Source organism: Labrus mixtus, chromosome 9 (assembly GCF_963584025.1).
Source record: "Labrus mixtus chromosome 9, fLabMix1.1, whole genome shotgun sequence".
NCBI classification, from domain to species: Eukaryota; Metazoa; Chordata; class Actinopteri; order Labriformes; family Labridae; genus Labrus; species Labrus mixtus.
This window is the reverse complement of record NC_083620.1, coordinates 25,547,208-25,559,082: the sequence shown is the minus strand read 5'-3', so window position 1 is coordinate 25,559,082 and position 11,875 is coordinate 25,547,208. Positions and strand designations below refer to the sequence as shown.

The 11,875-nt window shown below is 43.2% G+C and overlaps 2 protein-coding genes and 1 long non-coding RNA gene across 4 annotated transcripts in view; 1 reads left to right on the top strand and 2 right to left on the bottom strand.

Annotated features, from left to right (window-relative positions):
- Positions 1–11,875, bottom strand: part of st14a (ST14 transmembrane serine protease matriptase a) — a 140,627-nt gene that overhangs the window by 83,258 nt on the left and 45,494 nt on the right. The gene's annotated exons all lie outside the window — the stretch shown is intronic.
- Positions 1,234–5,840, top strand: si:ch211-151h10.2 (uncharacterized protein LOC567699 homolog). Of its 2 annotated transcripts, none has more exons than XM_061047082.1 (9): positions 1,234–1,506; positions 2,110–2,383; positions 2,469–2,533; positions 2,974–3,112; positions 4,098–4,216; positions 4,299–4,479; positions 4,714–4,797; positions 4,901–4,996; positions 5,091–5,840. In XM_061047082.1, the coding sequence occupies exons 1-9, from the start codon at positions 1,358–1,360 to the stop codon at positions 5,406–5,408; spliced, it is 1,425 nt and encodes a 474-aa protein (XP_060903065.1). In that variant the 5' UTR covers positions 1,234–1,357; the 3' UTR covers positions 5,409–5,840. The 2 variants fall into 2 exon arrangements, with proteins under 2 accessions (XP_060903065.1, XP_060903066.1); XM_061047083.1 differs by having other exon boundaries at positions 1,368–1,506; positions 2,249–2,383; positions 5,091–5,838.
- On the bottom strand, positions 5,202–11,476 carry LOC132980764 (uncharacterized). Its single transcript, XR_009674203.1, has 3 exons — positions 11,328–11,476; positions 6,558–6,742; positions 5,202–5,289 (listed from the first exon to the last, which is right to left on the bottom strand). It is a non-coding gene; the product is annotated as an uncharacterized LOC132980764 (long non-coding RNA).

Here is an 11,875-nt window from a genome sequence, read left to right as displayed (position 1 = left end):
AACACAAACATTATTAGTTCCTCTCTTCATGACTGAATGTTACAAAGGGCTTTCAGTGTCGGTGATGAATGTCTCCCTTTTAGTTTTTAACAAGAATCCCACAGGACACAAATGTCTCAACGTGGGGGATGATTTGTTCGATATCCAATGTAGGTCAACGTGTGAAAACTGCATCGAAGACGAGAGGGGACATAAAGGTTTAGTTTGAGTCCAGACGCCTGAAGCCGAATTCAAATCTGCTTTCCTTGATAACACTTGAAATGACAATGAGCTGAGTTTAAAAAACACTGGCTTACAACTGAAGTGTTGTTGAGTGGATGGATTAATTTATTCAAAACTATGTGGCTGGATCTGGAGGAGCAGTATTGTATTTTAGGCGTCAGCACTTAGCTCTCATCTTTACTCTGAAGGGGGAAGAAGAATGTAATTCTGCAGGATGAGTGCAAACCTTTGAATAACACTCACCTGCTTATTGAAAGAAGAAAAGCTTAAACAAGGTGCTGGAACGTATTACCTGAGAGCATTTGGTTCTTATCAGGTACAGGCATTATGTACTGAACAATAACTTCCTGATGAGGTAAACACGAGTTAGTGCATTGAATCGAGGTCATTGTGAAGTGCTGTTACCTTTATATTGGTCTAAACAAGACTTGCACTATGTAAAATGTAGCAGGAATATCATGAGAGATTCATCATGTACACTGGTTGTCATAGTGCTTTTGTCTTTTTGTTCATGTGCTGAGAAATTAAATGCTTTTTATATGAGTACAATGTGTTTTCTGTTTACTATGGAGGAGGTTAATTGAGGTTATGGTTCGAGGTTAATTGAAGCTTTACGTGTTATTCATTCTCTCACAGCTAGATGGCAGCAGAGCTCTTCAGTGTATTTACATTAAGAGACAACAAATAAAAAGTGTTTACCTGACAGTGTTTTGATTTCAAACGGGCTCTCTTCCTTTTGTAAACCTCTCTCTCTAGTGCTGAGTTTCATTTTTAGTAACAGTCCATCACATTGTTCACATAGTTGATCTAATTATACTCAGTGTAAGTGAGTGACAGACTGTGATTCATAAAAAGAGGAGGGGTTGTGTTCACCCCGGTGCACCTGGGAGGAGCAGGGCTTGTCCTACACACACTTGTGATCGGTTGGTTCAACACATTCCTGCAGAGATGGAATGTGGGAAACGGAGAAAGACACGACCCAGAATAAACACTTCCTCCTGTCGAGCCTGTCCGACAAGCTCGTCGTGTTGCAGGACTAATCACTTATTAACCATCTGAATGTTAGTCAGCTAAATACTCGGGCCGCAGTTTCAACCGGCGTGTCTCCGTGTGTGTCTGCGTCTGCGTCACTGTCATGCCTCTGTTGATGGTCTCCCACCACAGGGGTCAGGAGGGGTCAGGGCAGGCGGAGAGAGGGGGCTGGGACGGGGCCTGTAAATGGACGGAGGAGGTGATGGAGGACGGGGAGGGAGAAGTCGCTGAGAGGAGCTGGAATCTGGAGAGGTAGGCAGACCTGTGTGTGTCACTCAACAAATGGCCTTTTCATTTGAATGGGTGTTTGAGAGACGTCTCCTGCTACAGTGCGGAGAGGTCTTTGTGAAATGATGGTCCTATACCAACATCTCTGCACCGAGCATGTTGACAGATGTATGTATTCCTGCACTGTTTGGGCAGATATCTGTCAGTATGTCACACCTTGGGGTTCTCTTTATCATCACGCATGAGCTCAAAGATCTGTACTTACTGTCAGTCATACAGCAAAGTGCTGGTTCAGTGATTTATTTCTTTGATTCTGGACAGCAACAGTTTGTCCATCATCGTAAAGCTGAGTAGGGAAAGCCTCATTCAAAAGATCCACAACTTATTTCCATGAAATCAGGAACTTATTCTCTCTTATAATGTGTGACAGTTAAAAAAATGAAGCTTCACTTCAATGATAATTCAAAGGAGAGCATTTGGGGATAATAATATACCTGTATGGTTTCTTATCTGACCTTCAGGCCGTATTCATTTTCTTATGTTTTTGTCATAAATGCATGTTTCTGCTGCTTTTGACATTTTTGTTGCCTCTCTCTTTCTCTCTCTTATTCCTCTTTACGCCATCAGTTTAAGAGAAACACTAGCTGCTTATCAGCCACAGGAGATATCTTGGTCACAGATCCGGAGGAAACTGCCACACTGGAATCTGAACTTTAGAGGCTGCTACAGTTTCGCTCTTGTTGCCGCAGTGTGGTCTGTCTGCCAGGTGGAGGCGCCGCTGCACCCCTCTGTGTTACTGGTGGATGTGTGCTGGAGGCTGGTGCTGGTGTGTTCGGTGTGGATGGGCCTGGGAGGTTGTGTCCATGCCTTGAAGAGCAGCCTGCGGCCAGGTCAGACCCAGGTGAGCACGCCCTGCATGAAATTAATCTCATTTCACCGGGTGAGTCTTTTTTAATATTTATTCAGTGGCTTTGCTTCAATTCAAGGGGGAACGTGCACAAAGGATGGAAGAGGAAGTCGTGTCTGAAAACAGGAATATCCAGTATTCATGGTGAGTTTGTTTTGGTCATTTTCTCACAGTTCAGAGAACATATAAGAACCAGAGACAGACGCTGAGATTTATCAGAGAAAACTGCATCTAATCATCTTTTACACTCAAATGAGCCAAAAGTTCACTTCAGGAATTAAAACAGCTTTTATAAATGTTTACAAAGGAATCTGTCATTCCCATGGTTTGAATAGGTTTTGCAATTTCCTTCCCTGTTAGTGTTCATTGTTTTATATTACGCTTAAAAAAACATTGTAGGGCCTATCACAATCTTTCTTTTAAACCGATGTGGCGACTGTTGTGTCGGTTTATGTGTCAGTTTTTTTTACTTTTTCAAGATAAAATGTAAGTGTCATCCTTGAGAGATTTGAGTTAAAAAAAAAAACCACAATGTTTTGAACAAATCCATACTCATGCTCTCAGTGGTCTTCTTGCTTCTTCAGGAAGCCTCAGCGGAGGAGCCCGGGCCCCGGCGTTCCTCTTGACCTCGCCTTGGCCGACAGCCTGCTGCTGTGTTTGCTTCAGGAGCCCCTCCGAGACCCCACTGTACCCAACATAAAGACTCAGATCTGCAGGCTGGAGGTAAGAGGGAGGAAACACACACACACACACACACACACACACACACACACACACACACACACACACACACACACACACACAGCAGCCTCCAGCAGTACCTGTCATCTCCCGTGTTTTCAGTCACTCTCTGCATGTAGATCAGTGTGGAGTCTTTGTTGGTGATATTACAGAGATCAGACCTTGCACTCAGACAAAGACAGATATTCTAGCCCGGGGCAACACTCACACTCCCTCACCGAGCTGCAAAGCTGATTGACAAGGGGGAGAAATATCTGTGCTTTTTTTTTTCTCCTTATGTATTTCCTGTCTGTGTTCATGTTGTGTCAGTGAGTCTGTCAAACCGTTGGTGCTTTGGTTCAACTTTCCTTCCTTTCTTTTTTTTGCTTAATGCTTGTTTGACCAGCCGATCTAAACGATTACTTGTACAGTTGTAACTTCATGTGAGTTTAATGATTACAAATGTGCTGCCTTTCCTTCCGACACCAGCCTTAGGCTCAAGACTTTAAGTCTTTTGCCCTGAGCATCACAGAGCCTCGGAGGCCTCCAGCAAAGCTATAAATCCTTTTGTCTTTTTTTAAAATGATATTCCCCTCTCTCTAATGTTTTTATCACAAGGCCATTTATTTGATCACAGTCCCCGTGTTGGGTTTGAGCAACTCTTTTTTTTTTTTTGAGAATGTTCCAGGAATCAGTATCGCATTTGAAACTTTATGAAATGAAGCTTTGCACACTGACATGTGTAAAACAGATGTGTCAGTGGGAGATGGATATAAAATGCAAAAGAGCGAAGAGAGAGTCCTGCAAACTTTCTTCTTCTCTTTAAGTTTTTTACATGACAGGGTTGTGCACACATAAATTCATGTTTGACTTTTGATGTGTATATTTATCCTAAATGCTGCACTGCCAGATGATGCGTAGGCTTTGCAGAGGTATTGCAAATGTCCTAAATACCCAGCCCTCTTAAGCTTCTCTTTTTTCTCTGTAGTCAGTGTTTTACAAACTGGAAGAAGCAGATATTGGCTCAGATGCGACACTGGAAGAGATGGATTATAACTCTAAACTGACAGACAAAGTAAAGCTCATCAGAAACTACCTGCAGAAGAGGTGAGGTTAACATTTTAGTGTACATCCCGCCCTCTTTCTGGCAAACTCATCGGATTAACATCGTATGCTTCCTCTCTGATAGGATGAGCTCACTGTGCAGACTCGTCCAGGTGCAGGGGGATTTTGAGTCCAGCGTGAAGGACATGTTGGAGGGCCTGGATGGCCTCTGGGCTCAGCTGGAGGAGCTCCACACGGGGGTCACACTCTCCAAAGAGGGGAGTCAAGGCCACAGGGACCTGGCCTCGGCCCTGACAGATGCAGAGGTAAGCAGGTGTGAAGGTCTGTCTAGTTCTGTGGTAAACTGGTAGCACAGTGATTTAACTACCTCCACATCTTTTTAGTTACAACTACAGTTTCTTCTGTTCCCGTTTGTTTTGTCTGTTGTCTTCGATGCTTCAGTTTCATTTAAGAACCGTGAATCTGGTTGATTACATGAACATTTTCCCTCGTCTTCTCCCTCGAGTGTTGTTTGTAATACTCTTATGTGTTTGGCAAAGACTTTGTTTGCAGTCCTGGGCCGCTACAGGAAAAGACTTCAGCGCTGCCAGAGTCATCTGAAAGAAAGCACACAACTACTGCAGGTAGACTTCTCCTCAAGCAATAAAAACCCCAACTCTTAATTTTCATCTGTTTTCAGTGAAAAACCCTCTCTGTCCTTTTTTTTTTTTTTTTTTTTTTTAACAGGAGTTGATCTGGAGTCACACTCATATTCGCAACAGTGTGAGCAGCAGCAGTGAGTCTGTGTGGCCTGAGCTGCTGCTTCAGTCCAACATTGAGCAGGTAATCTGAACGCTGCCTGGTAGACAAACAAGGCTGTTGTTGTTTACAGCTTTTAATCACCAGTAAGACTAAAAAACCTCCTCTGTCTTCACAGTTTGACAAGGTGCAGGAGAATTTCCTCTCCATGGAGCAGCAGACCTCTACCTTTCAGGCCCACCTGGAGGGACTTGGAAAGGGGCATCAGGACGGGAATGCAGGGCTCATTGCTCATTCAGGCTCAGTGTCTCCACAGACTTCCCTTCATCTCCACGGTGGACGCACAAATTTGTCACAAGAGCACCAGAGCTTGCCCTCTGCATCGGAGAAAAACACAGACACAGAAAAAAACCCTCTTCTGTTACTGTGCGAGCGGTCAGCTCTGCAGTTCTCCTCCACTATTAGTCGCCTGCGCAAATCTGTTAGGAGGAAGTGATTTCTTCTAGACTCTACTAATGCAACAGATTTTATAAATAGAAAGGCATCAATTACCAAATTCATTATTTTCAAATGTTGATCATTTGCTGGTTGTCTGAAAATGTATTATTTATTATTCTCTGATAAACTCAATGCCTGTCTGTTTTTTTTTTTATAAACTTTTTGTATGTTGCTGTAGTTTGTGTTTTCAAGACTTTCCATTAGAAGAATATTTCAAACACAAGGGGGCACACTTCCACCAGTCATTGCAAGCGTGACAAGTCGCCGCATTCATTCAGACTATCAAACCACAAACCTCAGTTTAGTCACCTCAGCTCTCTGTCTGCAATGAGGCCTGGACCTTTTTCCTTTCAGTCGGCTTTATAGGAGGAAAAATGTTGGACAGTCTGCTCAAACACGTGGCCCATAAATAAGATCAGAACACCGTGCGTCAGAGGAATCTCATATTGTGTCAGAGGACGGAGATTCAGGCATTCATTTCAGATCAAGATCAAGAAACTGAAGTGTATTGATTAATTCCATCAAACATCATTTTTTTAAAGTATAGTGTTAGCTCTAATTTATCGTCCTTATGATACTACCCCCTCTGAAGCCTTACCCAAAGTCTGTGACACCACAGTGTTGTAAAAGTAAAACAAATCTGCATTTATCTCTGGTGTTCTGAAATATGTTTCTGATGTGCAGGGATCGGTTACAAGCTAAGAAATCTCAGACTTTTTATCTACTTTTCCAGAACTTTTTTTTCCCCCCTGCGTCTCTCTCTCCATCAGACTAAGTGGTTGTGATGACTTGAGCTCTTCAAAGCAGAGATTTCTTGTTGAGGGCAGGGGGGGGGGAGAGGAAGGTATAAGAGGGCAGTGGAGGTCAAAGCCGGAAGCGTTTCTGTTATTACTAAAAACTGAGCAGCCCTCTAGACCTTTTTGAAAGACGTGAATGTCTTTGATCCAAATTCAATTACACCACAGCTTCAACACTGACGGCATAAAAGTCAACAGAGTTTTCTCCCAACAGATTTATGACTTTTCTGGCCGGAGCAAGCAGGACTTCTAATAAGAATTAATTTATTAATGGACCCCTGTTAAACCATAATTGTTAGGAGTCTGTACAGTACATGACATTAACGTCATTTGACCGTGGACTTGCCTACCATCTGCCGGTTCCTGCATCTGTCCGGCTCCTTCACACTGGGGCAGTGATTGGGAGAGGTGGGGCCGACCCCTGGGGGGGGGATGTAGGATGAAAGGAATGTAAGCTGAACGCTGCAGGATCCGAGCTGTCACAACACCAGAGACAAAAACACACCATGTCTGGACGGATGGAGGGATGTGGAGGCTGCGGGAGGAGAGATGTTGTGCGCTTGGGTATTTGAAGTTAGGGACAAGAGCTTTGAATAAAAAGAAAATGTTATGACAGGCCACATGAATATGTAACAATTTCCATGGACCGATCCTGAATACACAGAGCATAACCGTCTTGGATGCTTTCTTACAATAACAATGACCACATTTTGCTTTGAGGTCTGACAGTCAAAGACAACAACAGAAGTTTTTGATTGATTTAATAAGCGCTTTAATAAATGCCTGGAGGGGGAAGGGTTGTTTCTATTAGCTGTGACTGAAACACATGGCTTCAAAACTGATAGGATTCCATACCCTGTCCAGTCCAGATCCACTCGTGCCTCACATAGCTGGCATGTGATGTCATAGCCAGCAGAGGGACGGCGTCTGGAGGGGAGCAGAGGGGGCGGCGGCGGCTATCTGCTCGCTGAGAATGTAAGAGCGAGCTAATGAAATTACCGCAGGCTTTGTTTAGTTACACTAAAAAGTTGATGAGCAGCTTCCTCACGGGCCACTCCAGTCCTGGAGGAGAGGCTATTTCAAAGCCAGCTCAAGTGTGTGTTGTTTCAGAAAATATGGTTCATGGCAGAGGTCAATCCCTCGCCTTATCCTGACAATTACTCAGGATCAGGTTTCTCCGGCGTACACATAGCGCACATTTGTGCTGATCCCTCCTCTGATGGCACTGAGAGACACCATACAGAAGTGCTAATGGCTGCATTCTGATATAAACAAACTAGAGACCCTGTTACTAAACTTACAGAGAGCACAGTCCAATAAATAACCTTAAACTGAGATTTTAAATCTAGGGAGACTCGAACACAAAAAAGACTCCTAGAATCAAAAAAACACAAAATGCCAACGTATGGATGAAACATTCACAGTGACACCAAACACAGGTGAGGACAACCAAACATGTTAGGAGGAGCGATGAACGTGTGTGTGCATGTGTGTGTGTGTGTATGTGTGTGTGTGCGCATGTGTGTGTGCGTGTGTGTGTATGTGTGTGTGTGTATGTGTGTGTGTATGTGTGTGTGTGCGCATGTGTGTGTGCATGTGTGTGTGTATGTGTGTGTGTGTGCATGTGTGTGTGTATGTGTGTGTGTGTGCATGTGTGAGAGTAAGTGCATGCTGATGGCGGGGGTCCTGTTAACCTTTAAACTTAATAGCAGTGACATTTCCCAGATTGATAAATGGTTACAGCTCCATCTAAAGGTCGTGTGTCTTCATCCAATGATCTGAGGAGCGTGTCAAAGATAGTCTCCGACAATAAATCACACAGCAGGTAAAGGTGTAGCTGCTGACATAAACACCTTCAGCTCTTATTTATGTAAAAAATGTCACTGTTGAGTAGGTCAAATACTGATAATATTTTTTTTAACACATAAAACAAGTTGGTTTCTGAATCTAACTTAAGCAATTCCTTCATTTTGTATCCTTGTCGCTTTGATTTTCTGGAGTTCAATACATGTGTGAAAACGGCTTCAGAGATACTTTTTAAATTATTAAGATACGTTTTTTAAATGAAGCCCATTTTGGTTACAAACTATATTTTTAAGACAATCATTTTCAACTTTGTTCAACTTTTTTTTATGCCAGAGCTAAATCAACATTTAGGAGTCAGCTCCACATCATATTCTATACAAAACCATTACTTTGCTATAAAGCCCAAATGTGTTGTTTTCTTTATTTTGATCACAGTCACTCGGCCGGGTTGGCCTTTAGGTTGGATTGAAGAGGTTTTTTCCAGAAAGCAAAGCCCTCTCTTGATGAGTAACAAACCACATGCATGACTTCTATTTAAGGGCTGCACACAGATAACGGAGGGCAACGCCACTTTTAACCAGAGGCTGTTGGAAACGGGACGGACAGCTGCACATTGAGACAAAACATCAAAACACCAGCCACAGATGTACGCAATTAGCAACATGGTAGACATTTGGGGAGCAAAGGTCCATAAACTCGCAACTTATTATGGTTGATCTTGCATGGCTGGAGGGGAGCTGATACTTAACGACATTAATGGACTTTTAAATCTGGGGCTGAACTGCTCCAACATCCACACTTCAATGTGAAAGAAAGAATGACTGTGCTAAAAAAAAAAAAAAAAAAAAAAAAAAAGTCCTCTTAGTGTCTATTTGTTTACAGCATGAGTGTATCTGTGTGTGTCGGTGAATGAAAGTGAAAGAGCGAGACAAATGGGCCCAACATGTGTCCAATCAGTAGGAAATACTTAGCTTCCTGTTTGTGTAAATATTTTCTTATTTTGTTTTCAGAGCGAGCAGGGTAGAATAATCAGTCCTGACCTCGGCGCCCTCCTGTTTCCTCCCCATCACGTGGAACGCGGGCTCACCTTCTGGCGTCGACACTGCTGACACCAGAGGCAGCGGCCTGTCCTGACCCGCTGGCTGCTGGGAGAGGTTTGTCAGGAATGGATGGATTCTCCAAAGGTCATGAGCGACAGCCATCGATACCAATGGGTAACAGCTGTTAGGCCAGTAGGCATGGTCGACTTTTTAAACTCCATGCAGAGACAAAAATACCCCAAACATTCTTACAGAGATGATTTTGAAGTGGTGATCTCACCAGAGTAAGATTTATTCCATGGATTATCATTAATGCTTAGTTTCATAATATATATCTTTAAAATAGGTTCTACTACATTTGAAAGAATAAAACTTATTTGTGAGTAGAAATCTCATAAACTTGTGTGGGATTTTCCAAATGTAGCTGTCTGAAACTTTGAAGCATTACATGATAAATCTTTCAGCTGAGGATTTTTCTTAGATTTTTGGAATAATACTCTGAAAATATCCGTATCCATTGCCGCTATCACCTATCTTTCATCTTTTATGAATGCTATGTACTGACAGTTTGATTTCTTAGTACTCCTCTCCAAGAAGTAATGGTTTTTGGAAATGTTTGGAGCCATCTGTGACCAAGATGCTCTGAACTCTGGATTTCTTACTCTGGACTGCTTGAAAAGTGTCATTTTATCCTGCTCTAATCCTTACGCTCTAACGTAGCTCATAAAGACAAAACTGGTTAAATACTGTCGGGGCAGGTTGAATGTTCAGAAATATCTTCGACAGAGTTCCCCTAGAAAACATACAACAGGCATCTTATAGTTTCCCAATGTAGGGAAAATATTCCAAACTAAATTAAGCAACAAGTCTCTTCTGATAAGAGTGATAGAAAACTCAAGCAAACATTTAACAAGAGAAATCAAAATAATTCAAAAAATAAAATAAAAATCTGTAAGATATCTCCTGAAATAAATCATAACACGACCTTTACTATCTGATCAGACATTAAGGAAACATGCCATGTTGAAGTGCTTCTCTGACAACAATGCAGCAGCCAGTATGTCCTCCTTCTAAGTTTAGATTCTGGTCCTGAAGGGTCTGTCTTATTTGTTAAGACCGGAGAGAGTAAGCGGTTTTATGGCGCCCCCACGCGGCCATTTTGGACGCCCATCTTGGTTTGCCAGATATGAGACCATGCAGCTATCAGGGCAAACCAACAGGTGTTGCAGCGACGGAAGCGGACTGGTTCAGATAGAAGTGATTGTACCCGACCTAAAAAGCCTCTGCATGTTTCTAGTGAACTCCACGAGCAGAAACGTGGATCAAACTAGGATCAATGTTGGAGATGCTTTTGAAAAATGGTTAGAGAGGTTAGAACGCGGAAAGGTTTCAAATCCAATGCAGAGCTGGATAAACACTGAAGCTTCCGTCCGCGACATAGCAACATGAGTTCACATCAGCTCTGAGGAGGAGGGGTCAGCTCTCTCCAGTGTTTTGAATTTGGACCACAGTACCCATTTGAAACACTGAGTGTCAGAGCTACCTATTGCTCCTTCAATGTATGTTGAGTTTTCCCTTGCGGTGTATCTGCCTGCCTTTATTTCATTTAAATACCTCTGTACAGGCTGAAATGGTTTGGTTTCATTCTTTTTAAACCTGGTGGTTTGGAGTTCTGATTTGAGGAATTTTTTGAAGCTCAGTGTGATATTTAAATGATCACTGGGAAACACTTAGCTCAAATTAGCAAATTGAGTTTTATGGTTTAAGGGAAGATTAGGTCTGGCTTGCATTAAAAGCAACATGTGTTGCTGCAAGAAAACCCGTGGTCAGGCAAACAGAGGGGCTGTCAACAAATAAACGGTTTATTTACCTTCTGAAAATATTTTTAATTTGCTCAACAAAAAGCACATTGGGAAGCGGATTATATTCCACCGTTGCAAAAGGATACAGACACTTGCACAATAACAGACAGTGGGTCTTATGGTGGGTTAAAGTCAAACACTGAAGTTGGGCTGTAAACAGAGATGGATGTTTACAACCACTGGCTTTTGTTATCTCTTCAAAATGAGTTCCGCTAACCTTGAGGTTTTTTTTTGTTTGTGTTCTTGCCTTGTCAGATTTCATTTCAAAGATGTGTTCCAGGATCTCAACAGTTTGCCTCGGTCACCTTCAGTACAATCTCGTTACAACGGAGACTGAAACTAATATCACAGCATCCGAGGTATTACAAATTGAGATGTACACAACAACACGCACCACAGTCGTGATCCTTACCCAGCTTCTAAACTTTGTGTCTTTGTGCCTGCTCAGCCCGTCCTCCTCAGTCATGTGTGCGAGGCAACCGATGTGTTAAGCAGCTCTCTGAGGAAAGGCTAAACAAACAGGCCGGCCCAGGCACAAAGAGTCCGCCACTCAGAGACATGTGGCAGCAAAACCCTCCCAATCTACATCCCCACCCCCCAGCAACAACTGTGGACCCCTCACACTCCTACTGGAGCCACACAAACTCCTCCACATACCCTGAGCCCGGAGCCAAGAGAAGGAACGATGGAGGAGGAGGAGGAGGAGGAGGAGGAGGAGGAGGAGGAGGAGGAAGGGGAGCGAATTCTGATTCCTATTCAGTGACTGTCACCACCTCACAAAGGGGACCGCATGACACAGCCACTAAATCAGAGTTAATGGACTCCTTTCTCAGTCCTGCGAACATGACAGGGGGCGTGTGTGTGAGAGCGAGGGGGTGTGGGAGAGGGACAGGGGCTGGTGAGGGTTGCCTGTTTTGCCCCATTGAAGGGGCACATGGGCCAATGAGCCCTGTGTGATGT

Bases quoted from the DNA above. Each gene is read 5' to 3' on its own strand.
- si:ch211-151h10.2 (XM_061047082.1), top strand. From the start codon at position 1,358: ATGCCTCTGTTGATGGTCTCCCACCACAGGGGTCAGGAGGGGTCAGGG. The intron at 4,798-4,900 runs GTAGACTTCTCC...TTTTTTTAACAG, and splicing joins AAAGCACACAACTACTGCAG to GAGTTGATCTGGAGTCACAC. The intron at 4,997-5,090 runs GTAATCTGAACG...CTGTCTTCACAG, and splicing joins TTCAGTCCAACATTGAGCAG to TTTGACAAGGTGCAGGAGAA.